An 18,760-nucleotide genomic window follows, 5' to 3' on the forward strand; every position below is an offset into this window, starting at 1 on the left:
GGAAAGGGGTATACATATTGAGAAAACTATCAGGGGAGGGGATGGGATACAGAGTTCTGGTGGTGGGAATTGTGTGGAGTTGTATCCCTCTTATCCTATGGTTTAGTCAATGTTTCCTTTTTATAAATAAAAAAATAAAACATTGCTGTCCAATTTCTTTTCATTTCTCTCCCTCTTCTCTCTCTCTCTTTCTCTCCCTCTTTACCACTCTATTCTGTGAGAGCCAGTCTATACTATTGCTCTGTTTTTTGAGCTGCTTTTGTTTCTCACAAAGAAGAGACCCCTGGGCTTCTAGAAAGTGTTATCCTGTTCTTTTCTGGCAAATCACTTGAGCTTAACCACTAGGTTTGGAAAAGACCCAAGGGAAATCTGATGTTATTTTCAGCCTAACTAGTGAGATTAGCCAGACCTGGAGCATCTCTAGGGCAAAGGGAATAAAGTAAAAAAAAAGCCCCAGAGAGGAGAAATCCTTTCCCAGCAACACTGGGATACTGAGCATGAAGGAAATAGTCTTGGTGACATTTCAGATTGAGTGGACACAGGTATCATCAAGTTGTTCATGAAAAGAAGAAAAACCTCCCACTATGAAGGGCAGGCTTGGAAGAAAGCCCTTTGAACCCTCAAATCCACCAAACCCTGTCAGTGCTGGGCAGAGTTCCTCATTCAAACTACCATTTTACATCCTCCCTCCACCTCCCATTCTTTTCTCAACTCCTCATAGCCAGATCTTTGAATGTGTTTGAAATCAGGAATTGCTCAGACAGGGTAGCTTAATTTGCTAACTTCCAGTAAACTCAATCCCATCACTATTTCTGAAAGCCCACAAGGACTTGGGCAGTGTTAGCAGGCAGTCCCAGGAATCCTGCCTGTCTCCCAGCATACTCTTTGGAGTCAGCTTCTGGGTCTGATCCTTGTAAAACCTCACACTTGGCACTTGGGCTCTCTCTTGCTGGACTCCCGGGACCTCCTAGAAAAACTGTCAAATTGGGGGGGGGGGGCAGGGAAGTGGGAGGGTTGGGGACGTAAGAGAGAAAGGAGGCGGCAGGAAAGAGGTTTACCTCTCTGATCGTGCTCTCTTTCGGTGTTGATCCTGTTCCCTCCCATTCTGGGCTAGTCCCGACTTGGGCTGCTCTGGAGCCCGCGTCTCCCTCCTCCCACCCTGAGCCTCGGGTCCGCGTGGCCCTCGCAGGGGCGTGTCCTGCCCCACCTCCTCTCCCTGTGCTCCACTCGCGCGTTACAGCAGTGGCGGCGGGCGGAGCGAGGGCAGCGAGAAACTCTGGCTTTTCCGGACCGAGCTGTGGCCGCCGCAGCTCTCTGCACCCGGGCGCAGGAGTCTCAAGACAGAGGGAGGGGTTAGTGCCAGCCACTCTCCGAGCCTGGAGAAAGGGGCGCCCCGGCCCCCCCCAAGCTGGAATCACACTGCTCAGCAGAATTTCTGCACTTAGCTGGGATCCCAGTACTGCGGGGGGTTGACATGTGCAGCTAGCGGGCGGGCTTTGACAGGTAGACGTCTCATCCAAGTAGAGAGAAGCAACGAAAATTGTGTCCGGGACCATGACAACTTCCCGCCTGGATTTTGGGGAGGTGGAAAGTTTCCTGGACAGGCACCCAGAATTATTCGAAGATTACTGGATGCGGAAGGGGAAACAGGAGATGGTGGAGAAGTGGCTGCAGAGGCACAGAGAGAGTCAGGGGGCCGTGAGTCCGAGGTCCACACCGCTTGGCACCACCAGCTTGACTGACGATGGCGGCAGCAGCATTGGTAGTGGCGTGGCACAAAATGACTCTGACAATAGCCAGGCCACCCCTGGGAACTGTGGTGGGGCTGCCCTGAGTACCAGCTGGGCCGGCGGCAATCCGGGCAATGAGAACCTGCAGCGGAGAACTTCTCAGAAAGAGCTGAGGAAGAGTTTCGCTCGCTCCAAGGCCATTCATGCGAACAGGACCTACGATGAACAGGTGACCTCTCGCTCCCAGGAACCCCTGAGCAGTGTGCGCCGGAGAGCGCTTCTCCGCAAGGCCAGCTCCTTGCCGCCCACCACAGCCCACATTCTCAGCGCCCTGCTGGAATCAAGGGTTAATCTGCCTCAGTACCCCCCTACTGCCATGGACTACAAGTGCCACCTCAAAAAACACAACGAGCGTCAGTTCTTCCTGGAACTTGTCAAAGATATCTCCAATGACCTTGACCTTACCAGCCTGAGCTACAAGATCCTCATTTTTGTCTGCCTCATGGTAGATGCTGACCGCTGTTCTCTCTTTCTGGTTGAAGGGGCAGCTGCTGGCAAGAAGAGCTTGGTCTCCAAATTCTTTGATGTCCATGCAGGAACTCCACTGCTCCCCTGTAGCAACACAGAGAACTCCAACGAGGTGCAGGTCCCCTGGGGCAAAGGCATCATTGGCTATGTGGGGGAGCATGGAGAAACGGTCAACATTCCAGATGCCTACCAGGTAGGATTTTGCATTGTTCCCCTCTTAAGGTCCCAATGCCATGCAAACCAAAACTTCAGTTGCCTTTCGGCATCCGAGAACACATTGATCCTCACTCCTTACAATATGAATCTTATTTAAATTCCTTCTAAGTTTATGCCAAGTTAGAATGTTAATAGAGTATTCCCTAATGCGATTTTTTTTTTCTGCCTCCAGGGTTATTGCTGGGGCTCAGTGGCTGCACCATGAATCCACTGCCCCTGGAGGCCATTTTTCCCCCTTTTGTTGCCCTTGTTGTTGTAGCCTTGTTGTGGTCATTATTGTTGTTGTTGATGTAGTTCCTTGTTGGATAGAACAGAGAGAAATGGAGAGAGGAGGGGAAGACAGAGAGGGGGAGAGAAAGATAGACACCTGCAGACCTGCTTCACCACTTGTGAAGTGACTCCTCTGCAGGTGGGGAGCCCTGGGCTCAAAACGGGATCCTTATGCTGGTCTTGCACTTTGCACCTCGTGTGCTTAACCTGCTGTGCTACCGCCCGACCCCCATGTGAAGGTCTTTACCTAACACCAGTGCCTTGTAGAAAATTCATAGTTAGAAGGGATACTTTTTTTTTTTTCTTTTTAGAAGGGATACTTTTCTAACCAAGTAATACCACATTTTTCTCTGTCAAGATACTTTAAGAATATCACAATTTGACTTTAGGATGTATTTGTGAACACTAGAAAATATCTAGAATTCCAGTGTTAATCTTAAGAAAATAGGCATGTTTGTGTCTCTGATATCTTTTTGAGATCATAGTGCATTTCCTTTTCATTCAAGACTGGGAAGGGAAGAAAGTGCTTAAGGGTTCTTCTGTTCCCACCTCTAGCTTACAATTGCATGAAATCCAGGACAGGGAAGATGAGAAAAGGATTTGTTTCTTTAAAAATATATTTGAGCTGTTTCTGTTTCTGTTAAGCTGTTGCTTAGTTTGTACTTTTTTGTGGACAAGAGGACTTATTTATCTTTAGGCTGGAATACAGCATTATATGAGTCAGCTTTTGACAGGACTGAACTAGTGGGGTTTCAGTTTGTAAATCAAAAAGAAAGAGACAAAGTTCTAGTAATTACAAAGGCAATCTGGAGGGTAAGTTTCAACTGGAAAGGGAAATCTAAAGTCTGGTATTGCCAGAACATTCATCTTTGTAATTGATATTATAAGCCAGCTCTGAAAACTAGTGATTTCTAACTTCTAATTTATTTTAATATTTGTTCGCTGAATGTGGTGAAAATTGACATCACTTACGGTGATACTTCTTCAGGCTCATAGGAGTTGTAAGTTCTTGTCCTTGGTTATGAAAGTATTATAATCATCTAATGAACACTTACTGTAGTTGTTAAATAGAGTGACAGATTTTTCTAGAGCTTGGTTGCTGTTAGTTATAGTGACTTAAAGCACAAGGACCAGCATAAGGATACTGGTTCAAGCCCCCAGCTTGCAGGGGGTCCTTTCACAGACGGTGAGGCAGGTCTGTAGGTGTCTGTCTTTCTCTCCCCCTGTCTGTCTCCCCTCCTTTCTTGATCTTTCTCTGTCCTATCCAACAACAACAGCAACAACAACAATAACAATAACAACAACCAGGGTAACGGGCAACAAAAATGGGAAAGGTAGCCTCCAGGAGCAGTGGATTCACAGTGCAGGCACTGAGCCCTAGCAGTAACCCTGGAGGGAAAAAAAAATTATAATGACAAGTGCTGGGAAGGACACTACTGGAAAAAATTTCTCTACTCCATCTGAAAGTTGACAATTTATTTTCTTCTTCTTCTTCTTTTTTTTTAATATAAGAAAGGAGACATTAACAAAATCATAGGATGAGAGGGTACAACGCCACACAATTCCCGCCACCCAATCTCTATATCCCATCCCCTCCCCACTAGCTTTCCCATTCTCTATCCCTCTGGGAGCATGGACCCAGGGTCATTGAGGGTTGCAGAAGGTAGAAGGTCTGGCTTCTGTAATTGCTTCCCCGCTGAATATGGGCGTTGACTGGTCGGTCCATACTCCCAGTCTGCCTCTCTCTTTCCCTAGTAGGGTGGGTCTCTGGAGAAGCGGAGCTCCAGGACTCATTGGTGGGGTCTTCAATCCGGGGAAGCCTGGCCAGCATCCTGATGGCATCTGGAACCTGGGGGCTGAAAAGAGAGTTAACATACAAAGCCAAACAAATTGTTGAAGAATCATGGACCCAAAGGATGGAATAGTGGAGATGAAGTGTTGGGGGGTACTCACTGCAAACTCTAGTGTACTACTGCTTTCAGGTATATATTTGCCCTGGTTTATGGATACGTGTGAACATATGCTCTATCTCCTGGAACCTGGTCTATATCTAGGTTTTGGGACTTTGTTAGGAAGTGAACCACCTGGGATGGAGTTAGAGAATACTATGAAAGGAAAGGTCTCACCCGAGTGATGAAGCTGAAGGGTTGTCATTCCACACCTGAAGTCTCTGGACACAATCTGAAGTGAAGCATGCTGGGGTGGCACTCGTTGTATTGATTAGGTTGCAATCAGCAGATGCAATATTATTTGATAAGAATTGGGAGAAGCTGTCCATAGGTGTGGGGCCTCATTTCTGGGCTCTCAATTCTATTCCACTGGTCAGTGTGTCTGTTCATGTTCCAGTACCAAGCAGTTTTGATGACAATGGCCCTATAATACAGTTTGAGATCTGGCAGTGTGATGCCTCTGGTTCTGTTCTTTTTTCTCAAGATTGTTTTGGCAATTCTAGGTCTTTTCTGGTTCCAGATAAACATTTGTAGCATTTGTTCTATTCTCCTAAAAAATGTGCTTGGGATCTTGATGGGGATAGCATTAAATTTGTAGATGGCTCTGGGTAATATATTCATTTTGATGATGTTAATTCTTCCAACCCATGAGCATGGAATATCTTTCCACTTCTTTGTGTCTTTTTCAGTTTCTTTGAGTAGTGACTCATAATTTTCAGTATACAAGTCTTTCACTTCTTTGGTTAGGTTTATTCCTAGATATTTTATTGTTTTTGTTGCTATAGAAAAAGGAACTGATTTCTGGATTTCAATTTCTTCTAACTTAGTGTTTGCATAGAGGAATGCCACTGACTTTTGAATGTTAATTTTATAGCCTGATACATTACTGTATTGCCTGATGATTTCCAAAAGCTTCTTGCTAGATTCCTTAGGTTTTTCCATGTATACTATCATGTCATCTGCAAATAAGGAGAGTTTGACTTCTTCTCTTCCAATCTGTATTCCTTTAATTCCTTGCTCCTGCCTGATTGCTATGGCAAGAACTTCCAACACTATGTTGAATAGTAATGGTGATAGTGGGCAGCCCTGTCTAGTACCTGATCTGAGGGGAAATGCTTCCAGTTTTTCACCATTGAGTATGATGTTGGCTGTAGGTTTGCTATATATAGACTCCACTATCTTCAGGAATTTTCCATCTATTCCTATTTTTTGTAGTGTTTTGATCATAAAGGGATGTTGTATTTTGTCAAAGGCTTTCTCTGCATCTATTGATATGACCATGTGGTTTTTGGTCTTGCTTTTGTTGATGTGGTGGATCACATTGATTGATTTACGTATATTAAACCAACCTTGCATGCCTGGGATAAACCCCACTTGGTCATGATGAACAATTTTTTTTGATATACTGCTGTATCCGGTTGGCTAGAATTTTGTTCAATATTTTCACATCTATGTTCATCAGAGATATTGGTCTGTAGTTTTCTTTTTTGGTTGTGTCCCTGTCTGCTTTTGGTATCAGGGTGATGTTGGCTTCATAGAAGCTGGCAGGGAGTATTCCAGTGTCTTCAATCTTCTGGAAGACTTTTAAAAGTAGAGGTATTAGTTCTTCTTTGAAAGTTTTGTAGAATTCATTTGTAAAACCATCTGGTCCAGGACTTTTATTTTTGGGAAGATTTTTGATAACTGTTTCAATTTCATTAGCTGTGATGGGCCTGTTCATGTTATCCACTTCCTCTTTACTTAGTTTTGGAAGTTGGTAGGTATCTAGGAAATCATTCATTTCTTCCAGGTTCTCTAACTTGGTGGCATATAGTTGTTCATAGAAGCCTCGCATGATATGTTGAATTTCTGCAGTGTCTGTTGTGATATCTCCTCTTTCATTTACTATCCGATTTATTTGGGTCTTCTCCCTTTTTTGTTTTGTGAGTCTGGCTAAAGGTTTGTCGATTTTGTTTACTCTTTCGAAGAACCAACATTTACTTTCATTGATCTTTTGTATGGTTTTCCTATTCTCAATGTTATTTATTTCTGCCCTAACTTTAGTAATTTCTGTCCTTCTGGTTGCTTTAGGGTTTCAAAGAAGTTTCTTCTGCTCTCTTACACACCAGTAAGGCACACATGGTTTCACCTTCCACCAGCCTAGCAATACATTCATTCATCTTCCCCGCCTCTAGGGTAACTTGGGTGGAAAAATTCAAGAAGCATTTATGTAAGTACAAGTCCTGAGGCCTCTATCATTAAGGGTATTGACAAGGATAGATAGAACATTTTCCAAATCTTTTTTTTTTTTAAGTAGGTTACAAAAATACCGTCCAAAAATATGAACATCTCGGGTCATGGAGTTTGGGGTCATTTTTTTTCCTTCTTTGTGTTTCTTTTTTTAAAAAATATTTTATATTTATTTACTTATTCCATTTTGTTGCCCTTATTATTTTATTGTTGTAGTCGTTGTTGATAGGACAGAGAAAAAAAAAAAGAATTGGAAGAAGCATACGGGAAAGTGGGCCATACCCTAGGGTCCCAGGACTGGGGAAAGTAGAGGCTCTATAGTGGAAATGTGAGGTTCCTGCTGTCTTAGGGTTCAAGAAGACAATGGATAGTTATTGTTAACATCACATTATTTGGTAATTGGGTTAACTTTGAAAAGTCCCTTTGTTAGACATACAATCAATTTTCCCCCTTTCATATTAATAGTGATTTACATGACTAAAATTTAATAGGTGTGTACATAAACACCATTCCCACCACCAAAAGATTGTGTCCCATCGCCCCCCCCCCCCACTGCCGGCCCAGGAAGCTGTATGTTTACCCCTCACCACAGGGTTTTTACTTTGGTGCCCTACTTTCAATTTAGTCAGATCCTGCTTTTAGTTTCCCTTTCTGATCTTCTTTCTCAACTTCTGTTGATGAGTGGGATCATCCCATACTCATCTTTATCTTTCTGACTTAGCTCACTTAACATAATTCCTTCTAGCTCTGTCCAAGATGGGTCAGAGAAGGTGGGTTCATTGTTCTTGATAGCTGCATAGTATTCCATTGTGTATATAGACCACAGCTTTCTCAGCCACTCATCTGTTGTTGGGCACCTGGGTTGCTTCCAGGTTTTAGCTATTATGAATTGTGCTGCTATGAACATAGGAGTACACACATCTTTTTGGTTGGGTGTTATGGAGTACTTGGGGTAGATCCCCAGGAGAGGAATTACTGGGTCATATGGAAGGTCCTTATCTAGCCTTGTGAGAGTTCTCCAGACTGCTCTCCACAGAGATTGGACCAGTTTACATTCCCACCAGCAGTGCAAAAGGCTTCCTCTGTCCCCACAGCCTCTCCAGCATTTGTTGCTGCTGTCCTTTTTGATGTATGCCATACCTCACAGGAGTGAGGTGGTATCTCAGTGTTGTCTTTATTTGCATTTCTCTGACAATCAGCGACCTGGAGAAGTTTTTCATATGTTTGTTAGCCTTTTGGATCTCCTCTGGAATGAATGTTCTGCTCATATCCTCTGCCCATTTATGGATGGGGTCATTTGCTTTTCTGTTGCTAAGTTTGCTGAGCTCTTTGTATATTTTGGTGATTAGTCTCTTGTCTGATGTATGGCATGTGAAGATCTTCTCCCATTCTGTGAGGGGTCTCTTTGTGTGATAGTTTCTTTGGCTGTGCAGAAGCTTTTCAATTTAATATAGTTTGTTTGTTTCTGCTTTAGTCTTCCTTGCACTTGGGTTTATTTCATCAAATATGTCCTTGAGGTTTAGGAGGGAAAGTGTTTTACCAATGTTTTCCTCTAAGTATTTGATTGTTTCTGGTCTAACATCCAGGTCTTTAATCCATTTGGAGTTGATTTTTGTTTCTGATGAGATAAAGTGGTTCAGTTTCATTCTTCTGCATGTTTCAACCCAGTTTTTCCCAGCACCATTTATTGAAGAGAGCCTCCTTCTTCCATTTAATCCTTTGGGCCTCCTTATCAAAGATTAGATGTCCATAGGTGTGGGGGGAAAGTTGACAATTTCATATAGAAAAGTGACCAGTTTATACAAAATCCAAGCTTTATGTTTTTTTAAAATGTTTATTTTATTTATTCCCTTTTGTTGCCCTTGTTGTTTTATTGTTGTAGTTATTATTGTTGTCGTTGTTGGATAGGACAGAGAGAAATGGAGAGAGGAGGGGAAGACAGAGAGGAGGAGAGAAAGATAGACACCTGCAGACCTGCTTCACGGCTTGTGAAGCGACTCCCCTGCAGGTGGGGAGCCGGGGGCTCGAACCGGGATCCTTATGCCGGTCCTTGTGCTTTGCGCCACCTGCGCTTAACCCACTGCGCTACCGCCCGACTCCCTATGTTTTTTTTTTTTTTTTTTTTGAGATGTCTGTCAATACAACACTTAACAACTTAACATATTTGTTAAAATGCTACTTTTGTTAACTTTCTGTTATTGGTGAAGTGCTTTATTCATGTATCCTTAAGGACTTTGACAGGGTTAGGTCAAGTAAGAGATAACATTCGTTTGGTCTTTAGTGTCCATTTCTGTACAGTTTTAGACATCTATGGGACATAATTTAATAATTGGTCTGTTGGAGATTCTGTAAAAATGTGAACAATCACAAACTTCCCTCCCACTATTTCTATGTCCTTATTGTGTGCTTGGGATAAAAATATCCCTTTTGAGGGGGTCGGGCGGTAGCCCAGTGGGTTAAGCACATATGGTGTGAAGTGCAAAGATTGGCATAAGGAACCAGATTTGAGCCCCTGGCTCCCCACCTGCAGGGGGTCACTTCACAAGTGGTGAAGGAGGTCTACAAGTGTCTGTCTCTCCCCCTCTCTGTCTTCCCCTCCTCTCTCCATTTCTCTTTGTCTTATCCAAACAACGACATAAAAACAACAACAATAATAATCACAACAATAATAAAACAAAAAGGGCAACAAAAGAGAAAAAAATAGCCTCCAGGAGCAGTGAATTTGTGGTGTGGGCACCGATCCCCTGCAATAACCCTGGAGGCCAAAAAAAAAAAAAAAATCCCTTCTGAGATGAACTTCTCAGGAATTCCAGTCTTTTCTCTTTATTGATTTTACTTTTCTTACTTTTCTCCACTGGATTTTTCTCCCATTCCTATAGTTTTTATTTTTTACTTCCCCTTTCAGCTCCTAAATTTTAACAATACTGTTTGTGTATTATTTTGTCTTCAACAGAATAATTCCTGATTCCTCTGCAATTAACTTGTGATTCTGTTGCCTAGAATTATAGCTGTAGGTGTTATTATAGGCATAGAAAATCAAATTTTTAGCAGTTGACACTTTTTTTTTTTTTTCTGGGCCTAACTCTTACTATGAAGGCAGCCTGAAAAGCAAAATTGCCTTTTTAATAATTGTAAAATGATATTGAGAAAAAAGTTTTATCCTTTTTTTCTCTTCATGGTAGCAGTGATGACTTGTAAAGACTGGGCCATTAATATTGGCAAAAGGCAGGGAAGGGGGTATTATGTGGATTGAGAATTTAAGATCTTGCTAATTGCTAGTCTTAATTTTTATTTGGTTAGCAAGTTTCTCCTTTTTTACCCTATTGACTTCTAATACATATTTTTATGTAGCCTGGTGTATTTTTTCTTTTTATACTGTTTTTCCTTGATAAAACAATTTTCTTTGTTATGGCATATAACAGTGACCTATTAATGTCACCTTGGGAAAATTTCTTAATCTCATAGTCTTCATTTCCTCATTTTCAAAATGGAAATAATAATAGCTGTGTTTTAAAAATTACTGCTTTAAGAGAAAAGTGAACTATTACATTGAAGTCCCTAAAACTGTACCTGATACATTGTAATTACTCAGGAAAAAAAATGATAACATTATGTCCACCCCACCCAGAGCACTGAGCAGCTCTGGTTTATGGTGGTGCAGGGGATTGAATTTGGGACTTTGGAGCCTCAGACACCAGAGGCTCTTTGCATAACAATTGTATTATCTATCCCTGCTCAATATTATGTTTTTTAAAGCTAGGGATCCAGCTCAGGATCTCATATATACCAATGAGCTATATACCTACATCCTGTTATGCTAGTTTTGATCATGATACAAGCCAGGATTCTGTTTCTTTCTTCTTATCTCATCTTCAGTAGTTTTTCTCTTTGTCTTGCACTGATTTGTGAACTCAGCATATTTTGACCATCCCAATTCTTCCCTGACCCATGCTATATATGTCATTTAAATCTTTTAGAACCAGCATTACACTCAAGGAGTATGGAAATAGTTTCTCTTCCATTTTCTTTCTTTCTTTTTAAAATTATCTTTATTTATTGATTTGGATAGAGACAGCCAGAAATCGAGAGGGAAGGGGGTGATAGAGAAAGAAACAGAGAGATGCTTGCAACCCTGCTTCACCACTTGTGAAGCTTTCCCCCTGCAGGTGGGGGTTTCTCTTCCGTTTTCCACCTAAGATCCCTCTAAATGTGAATGATAAAACTCAAATCTTGCCTATTCTATCACAAGTTCTATACTTTGTTTCTCCTAGTCAGTCACACAAGTCAGACTTTTTATTAGTGTTGTCTCCACAAGTTCTATATTTTGTTTCTCCTAGTCAGTCACACAAGTCAGACTTTTTATTAGGTTGTCTCCCTCATACGTTCTATGGCTTTGTCCCTGTCTCTGCATCTCCTGCGGCTATAGTTTTATCGTTATACTCTTACGATTTTGACACTTTATGTGATTAAATTGATCTTGCTTTGTAAAGTTAGAATCATTCACCCTGATACTATTCTTGCTCAGATGTTTTCTTAAAAATATTTATTTATTTATCCCCTTTTGTTGCCCTTGTTGTTTTATTGTTGTAGTTATTGTTGTTGTTATTGATGTCATCATTGTTGGATAGGACAGAGAGAAATAGAGGAGGGGAAGACAGAGAGGGGGAGAGAAAGAGACACCTGCAGACCTGCTTCACCGCTTGTGAAGTGACTCCCCTGCAGGTGGGGAGCCGGGGGCTTGAACAGGGATCCTTCTGCTGGTCCTTGTTGCTCAGATATTTTTAGGTTGTTTCTTTTTCATATTCAACCACACACTATTTTTCTTCTTCAGGAGATCATTTTTTCCATCACTCGGAGCTCCAAGATTTAATTGTGATGGTTAAATTGGTGATTAGACTGATGAGCCTTTGGAGTGTCAGACAATGAGTAAGAAAAGATACTGAAGACATTTACAAAATTCTGCAGTAAGCATGGCATTCTGAAATGAAGGTCAAACTATTTCATGAAATGCTAAAGCTGAACAAAAATTTTGGCCATAAAAACGCCCCCCCAACACTCCTCCTTTATTTCATCATTTTTCATTACTTTTCTCAATGTGTCCTAAAAACAAATTTGAAATAGGTGGGGGGAGGATGATAAAGTGTTGCAAGTGGAATAGTCGTTTTAGGTATCCTGTGTGGTTCATGGTGACTGCAGTTTGCTTTTCCACTGACGCTCTAAGTTATTAAACAGTCCACTTTAATATAGTCATGAAAAACGTGCCCCCAAGAGGTTGAAAGGAAGAGCGCTTGAGTAACAGGTGTTCTCTTTGAGACGATTTTAAGCATTGAGAATACAGAGCTCTAAACATTAATAAAAAGTGTGAGGTGATATTTTTGTTAGTGTTGATGATGATAATACAGGTGTTTAATGGGCTTTGGGTCTGAAAAGCAGCCAGGATGTTTTGTTAGGAGAACTGAGAGGAGGCAAAGCGATGACGCAAAGGGTTATAGGTGTGACAGCCTTTCAGAAAAACCTGTTTACACAACAGACTCATTTATTCATCAACTCCAGTACACACATACTGAGTGAATACTAGGCCCAAGGCATGGGTAAAGTCCAGGAGATATACTTAGGTGTAAGAAACGCTTCTTGCCCTCCAGGTGCTTACCATCTAAGGGCGTGCTGTACAGATAACTGGCGTTGAGTTGTCTGTCCTTTGTCAATGACACACGCTAAGTAGCGTTGGCCTCAAAGGAAGATGTAGTCACATTCTGACTGATGTCAACACGGAAGACTTCACTGAGGGTGTGCCATTCAACTTGGAAAAAGCATCGGATTTCACTGTTGAAAAGGTTGTGATGAGCACGTGCAAATATGTATAGGGGAGAGTTTAATTTGATCAGTGATTGAATATGCTATAGAATGAATATTCAAAAAATCATGTGAGAATAGTAGAAAGAAACCTAGAATTTCCGACTGAAGAATTTGAACTTCACTAGCAGCAGGTCACCAGGAGCCCTTCAAAGCATATTTAGCACAATCAGAGTGGCGTTCTGGGTAACTTGCTTATGGTGACTGAGTGGCATCAGCAAGAGAAACTTGTAGCTGTGAAATGAAGTAAGAATCAATAATGACAGTCTGAGGTGAGGCTTTGAATCACTCAAGTGGGAATGGGTAAAGTGGATAGATGGAAGAAGTCTTGCAGGTGTGGATTGGGCCAGCAGGGAGGTGTAACTCCGAGGTTCTTTTTAAAATTATTATTAGTAATTTAATCATTATCAACAAGAATGTGGGATAAGAGGGGTACAATTCCATAGAATTCCAACCACTAGAGTTCTGTATCCTCTCCATTGGAAGCTTTCTTGGTCATTATCCCTCTGGGAGTATAGACCAAAGATCTTTATGGGGTGCAGAAGGTGGGAGTTCTGTCTTTTGTAGTTGTTTCTCCACTGAACATGGGCACTGGCAGGTGGATCCACACTCTCAGCCTGTTTCTCTCTTTCCCTAGTGGGCAGGGCTCTGGGGAGGTGGGGTTCCAGGACACATGGGTGAGGCATCTGCCCAGGGAAGTCAGGTTGTTAGCATCATGGTAGCATCTGCAACTTGGTGACTCAGAGGTTCTAAACCTCTGTGATCTGGAGAAGGATAACTAATTATTTTAAATGTGTTTCTTTTTAACATTTTTATTAGTGATTTACTAGGGACTTAAAAGGTAGTATAGTTCTATGCTACTTCTGCCACTGAATTCTGTGTTCCCCATTCCCCTCTCAGTGACAACCACCACAGTTACCTCAGGTTCCTACAGGTTGAGGAAAAAATGCATATATGTATTTTTTTCAAGTTCCTATGTTTCAGTTCTCTATATTCCACATATGAGTGACATCATCTGGTAGCTCTTTTTCATTTCTGGCGAAGGGTAATTATAAGAAAATAGCTGCGATAACCCTAGAGGCAAAAAAAAAAAAAAAAAAAACCAGAAAGAAAAAAGAAAATAGCTGGATAAGTAAAGATTCGAAGTAGAGCCAGCTACATAATTTGTGGAACTCAGTGCAGTATCATAATGCAAGTGACTAGCTGGAAGGAGAGCAATCGATTCTCCCTTCCCTGTGGTCTACTGCCTCAACTCACAGTAGGGTCGGATTGTAATGTCTGTGCTGGGAAATTGAATTGATTCCCAATCAGGCTCACTGTCTAGGTAGAGTTTGCATAGTCTACCTACACTGGCATGGGGTTTCTCCTAATACTGTTTCCTTCCGTATCCCCGAGATATAATTGTTAAGTTCTTGGGTGTGTCACAGTTATCTTGGTTTGAGACAGAGACAGAGAGAGAGAGAGACAGAGACAGAGAGACAGAGACAGAGAGAGAGACACCCCAGTAATGGAAGGGCGTCTTTTCCAGAGTTGGTTCCTGAGCTGCCAGGACAGAATCCAACCACCCATAACTCTGAATGGACTAAGTGTGATGAAAAATAAATGAATGAAATGTGAATTATTGATTAGTATTAGAAATGCTTGAGTATTTGGAAGTTTGGTGATGTCTTGTGACTAGAAGTATGTCAAGAAACTTAACTTCTGTTTATATCAAGAATCCCATTGTGTGATTGGTTTCATTGGCATTTCACTTCAAGTCACAGTTTCTAAGTCTCTCAGTGTTAAATGAAGACTTACTTTACTTGCATTGAGCATCGGAGAATCTCACTGAGTTGCCTGACGAATGTACCATAGCTCTGGGTTGAAATGACTACAGACTTGTTTTTCTCTGTGATGGCATATACCTGATCCTTGCCATGTTCCTGTCCAAATCCCAATCAGGATTTGAGGATATGTGATGTGGACATTATTATTGCTTCCTTTCACATGGCCCCAGCTCCATCCCAGTTAAATCTCATGCCATTTAAGTGCCCTGGATAGTGTTTTTCTGTTCCTATGGTCTTCACTCTTCTTCCACAACTGTTCTCGCTCCATCTCTACTCATTTATTCCAATCTTGCCGTGTCTTTTCATGATGTGAATGGGGAGAAATGATTGCTTATATTGAAGAAAGCAGATGGGAAAAAAAGCAAGCAAAAAAACATCACCCCCTATTCTACATGAAGTTGTAGTTAAATATAAAGTGTACTACTGACAGTATGTTTTTTATCATAGCTATTAAATGTAAATAATATTTAGTTATAAAACTTTATTGAATTAACATTTTCCATTTAGAACAACCTCTCTTGAAATAGAACATTTCAAAGTGTTTGGCTTTAGTAGTGCCAACTACCTGCATCTAAACAAACAAAAAATATCTAATGATGATTATGACTTACTCCCCAATGAGCCAATGCTTACAGATGTGGTTCCATGGTCCTATGATTGAGTTTCTGAAATTTACTTAAAAGGCAGATGCTGATCCTAGTCTAACACTAGTATTGCAAAGGTGTTTCATAAAATCTTATTTTAGTTTTTCACATAGTGTTTTAAATTTCCCCAAGCTCATGATCATAATACATAATACTGGGCCAGAAACACAACTGGTTTTATACTTGAGGCAGAAACATTTGCTATTTCACCCCTTTTCCTGACAAACACACGATCATGATAAACACAGTGACAATTTTTATTTGCTGCTGTGTACGAGAGGATAGATTATGTAAAAGTACAGTCCCTACAGAATCATGGGAAGGCACTTTAAGGTTAACTTAGTTTTTTTCCCAGCCCACAAACTACATGTTTACTAATCTGACCAATATATTTTTTTGATTCCTGAAACTTGGGTTACCTGTTTATTTACAAAGCTGGATTAATTTGGAAGTTAAGAGCTTCATGTTTTATACAGTATTGGAGAGTCCTATGAAACTTTTCACTTAACAGCTCTTAACTGTTTTATAGAAAAATGCAACAAGATCCATGAGTTCACTGTGAGCTCCATTAGTGGCTTATTTTAAGGGTGATGCTTTGCAATATAACCACATTCTTTTGGAAAGTGGAATATAGCTTATAAAAGAAGTAGATAGTTATAAAATAGTGGGTTGGGATTCTAATATTTTGGGAGAAATTTTGGTCTTCTATCATTCTTAGGCATTCAGGCTAAAATTATTTATTTATTTATTTGTATAGTCTCAGGACTAAAATAGTAAATAGTAAAATTTTCCTGGTAGTAAATATATGAAATTTCTGTAGTTTCAAGTGTTTCTTATTAATTGATTGGTTTCAGTAACACATTAATGATAAATTCTGTTTCCTATCATGAAATATATCTCTAGGTTGTCACAAATTTAGTACAAGAAAAATCTTTTATACCTGAATTAAAAACAATCAGCCTGTGGAATATCACTTTTTAAATTTTTATTTTATTTATTTATTTATTTATTTTTAAATAAAGCTATCCCTGATAGCTTTCCCATTCTCTATCCCTCTGGGAGCATGGACCCAGGGTCATTGTGGGTTGCAGAAGGTAGAAGGTCTGGCTTCTGTAATTGCTTCCTCGCTGAACATGGGCGTTGACTGGTCGGTCCATACTCCCAGTCTGCCTCTCTCTTTCCCTAGTAGGGTGGGTCTCTGGGGAAGCGGAGCTCCAGGACATATTGGTGGGGTCTTCAGTCTAGAGAAGCCTGGCCAGCATCCTGATGACATCTGGAACCTGGTGACTGAAAAGAGAGTTAACATACGAAGCCAAACAAATTGTTGAGCAATCATGGACCCAAAGCTTGGAATAGTGGAGAGGAAATGTTAGGGGGGGGTACTCACTGCAAACTCTAGTGTACTTCTGCTTTCAGGCATATATTTTGCAGTAGTTTATGGATATGTGTGAACATATGCTCTCTCTCACAGAAACTGGTGTATATCTAGGTTTTGGGACTTTGTTAGAAAGTGAACCACCTGAGATGAAATTAGAGTATACTATGAAAGGAAAGGTCTCACCTGAGTAATGAAGTTGAAGGGTTGTCATTCCACATGTGAAGTTTCTGGACACAGTCTGAAGTGAAGCATGTTGAGGTGGCAATCGTTGTGTTGGTTGGGTTGTGATCGGCAGATGCAATATTATTTGACATGGATTGGGAGAGGCATACGGGAAAGTGGGCCCTATCCATGGGTTCCAGGACTGGGGGAAGTAGAGGCTCTATAGTGCAGATGTGAGGTTCCTGCTGTCTTAGGGTTCCAAAAGACAATCGATAGTTAATGTTATCATCACATTGTTTGGTAATTGGGTTAACTTTGAAAAGTCCTTTTGTTAGGGTTTGCTGTACAGTACCCAGTATCTTGTATATAGTTGTGCTATTGGTTGCTTCTGATCTACTTGGTCTAGGCTTTTGAGAGAGTCTGCATATCAATTACACAGCCTATATATTGAAAAGGTTCAGTTTGTGTTTTGAAAAACTTCGAGACATACAATTAATTTTTGCCCTCTCGTATTAATTAACTAGTGATTTATATGACTACATTTTACTAGGAGTGTACATAAACACCATTCCCACCACCAAAAGACTGTGACCCATCCCTCCCACCCACTCCCACCCCCCACTGTCCCAGGAAGCTGCATGTCTACCCCTCACCACAGGGTTTTTCCTTTTTTTTAAAAAACGAAGCCACTATAATAGAGAAAACTGAAACTCCACTGTTAATAAGGACTCCATTTATGGAATACTAATTGTGCGCCAGGCATTACCTCATTAGTAAGCATTGTTTAAATTTAATCTTCTCGATAATCCCTAAAGCTAGCAACCACCAACCTCCTCGTTCCAGAAGGAGAAGCCAAAGCATGGAGGGGTTAAATCTCTCAGAGTTGCTAGGATTCAAACAGACTGGAAAGACTTTATATCCACCCACTTCCTGTGTAGCCTCTGCTGACCACAAAGTGTCCTTTGCACACTCCTATCTGCCCCTTTGCCTTATTTTCCACCTCCCCCCTTTTTGTCAAGCCATTTAAAATTTTGTGATTAATACTGTTTTACAAGATTGTAACGCTACTGGGTATAATTCCACATTGTACCCACAACCACAGTTTTGTGCCCCCACCCTCCTATTAGGATTTTTTTTTTTTTTTGAAAATAGTTTCAGATAAGGGAGGCTGTATTTTTTTAAAAGTTTATTTATTTGTTAGAGACAGAGATAAAATGAGAAGGGAAGCAGAAATAGAGAGAAAGAGACAGAGAGACACCTGAAACCCTGATTCACCACTTGTGAAGCTTTCTCCCTGCAGATGGGGACCAGGGCCTTGAACCCCGGTCCTTGCACACTGTAATGTGTGCGCTTAGCCAAGTATGCCACTGCCTGGCCCAGAGGGAGGCTGTACTGACTAACCTTATTTACTTTTTTCCAAGAATATTGTACTTTTGAGTGTATTTTTTGATGTTTTTGTTTGTTTTTTAATATTTACTTATTCCCTTTTGTAGCCCTTGTTTTACTGTTGTCATCGTTGTTGGATAGGGCAGAGAGAAATGGAGAGAGGGGGAGAGAAAGAGAGACACCTGTAGACCTGCATTACTGCCTGTGAAGCAGCTCCCCTGTAGGTGGGGAGCCGGGGGTTCGAACTGGGATCCTTACACTTTGCATGGGCCACCTGAGCTTAACCCACTGCACTACTGCCAGACTTTTTTTTTTTTTTTTTTTTTTTTTTACCGGAGCACTACTCAGCTCTGGTTTGTGGTGGTGTAGGGGATTGAACCTGGAACACTGGAGCTTCAGGCATGAGAGTCTCTTTACATAACCATTATGCTATCTATCCCCTCGCTGACTATACATCTTATACTTTCAAATAGTCCCATAGAAATCCAAACATCTGAGATGTTTGCATTTATATCCTACTCTTTCTAAAGAGTAGTTATTGAATATTAAGGGGGCAAGTCCAAGTGAGAGCTATTTCTTTTCTGTAGTT

At 41.1% G+C, this 18,760-nt stretch overlaps 1 protein-coding gene across 1 annotated transcript in view; it reads left to right on the forward strand.

Annotated features, from left to right (window-relative positions):
• Positions 1-1,239: 1,239 nt before the first annotated feature.
• PDE11A (phosphodiesterase 11A) overlaps positions 1,240-18,760 on the forward strand; it is a 349,760-nt gene continuing 332,239 nt past the window's right edge. Inside the window, exon 1 of the mRNA XM_060178283.1 lies at positions 1,240-2,451. Coding sequence (XP_060034266.1) covers positions 1,555-2,451 — 897 coding nt within the window. The 5' untranslated portion in view covers positions 1,240-1,554. The remainder of the gene's footprint in view (positions 2,452-18,760) is intronic.

This window comes from Erinaceus europaeus, chromosome 18, assembly GCF_950295315.1.
Source record: "Erinaceus europaeus chromosome 18, mEriEur2.1, whole genome shotgun sequence".
In the NCBI taxonomy this organism is placed as follows: domain Eukaryota; kingdom Metazoa; phylum Chordata; class Mammalia; order Eulipotyphla; family Erinaceidae; genus Erinaceus; species Erinaceus europaeus.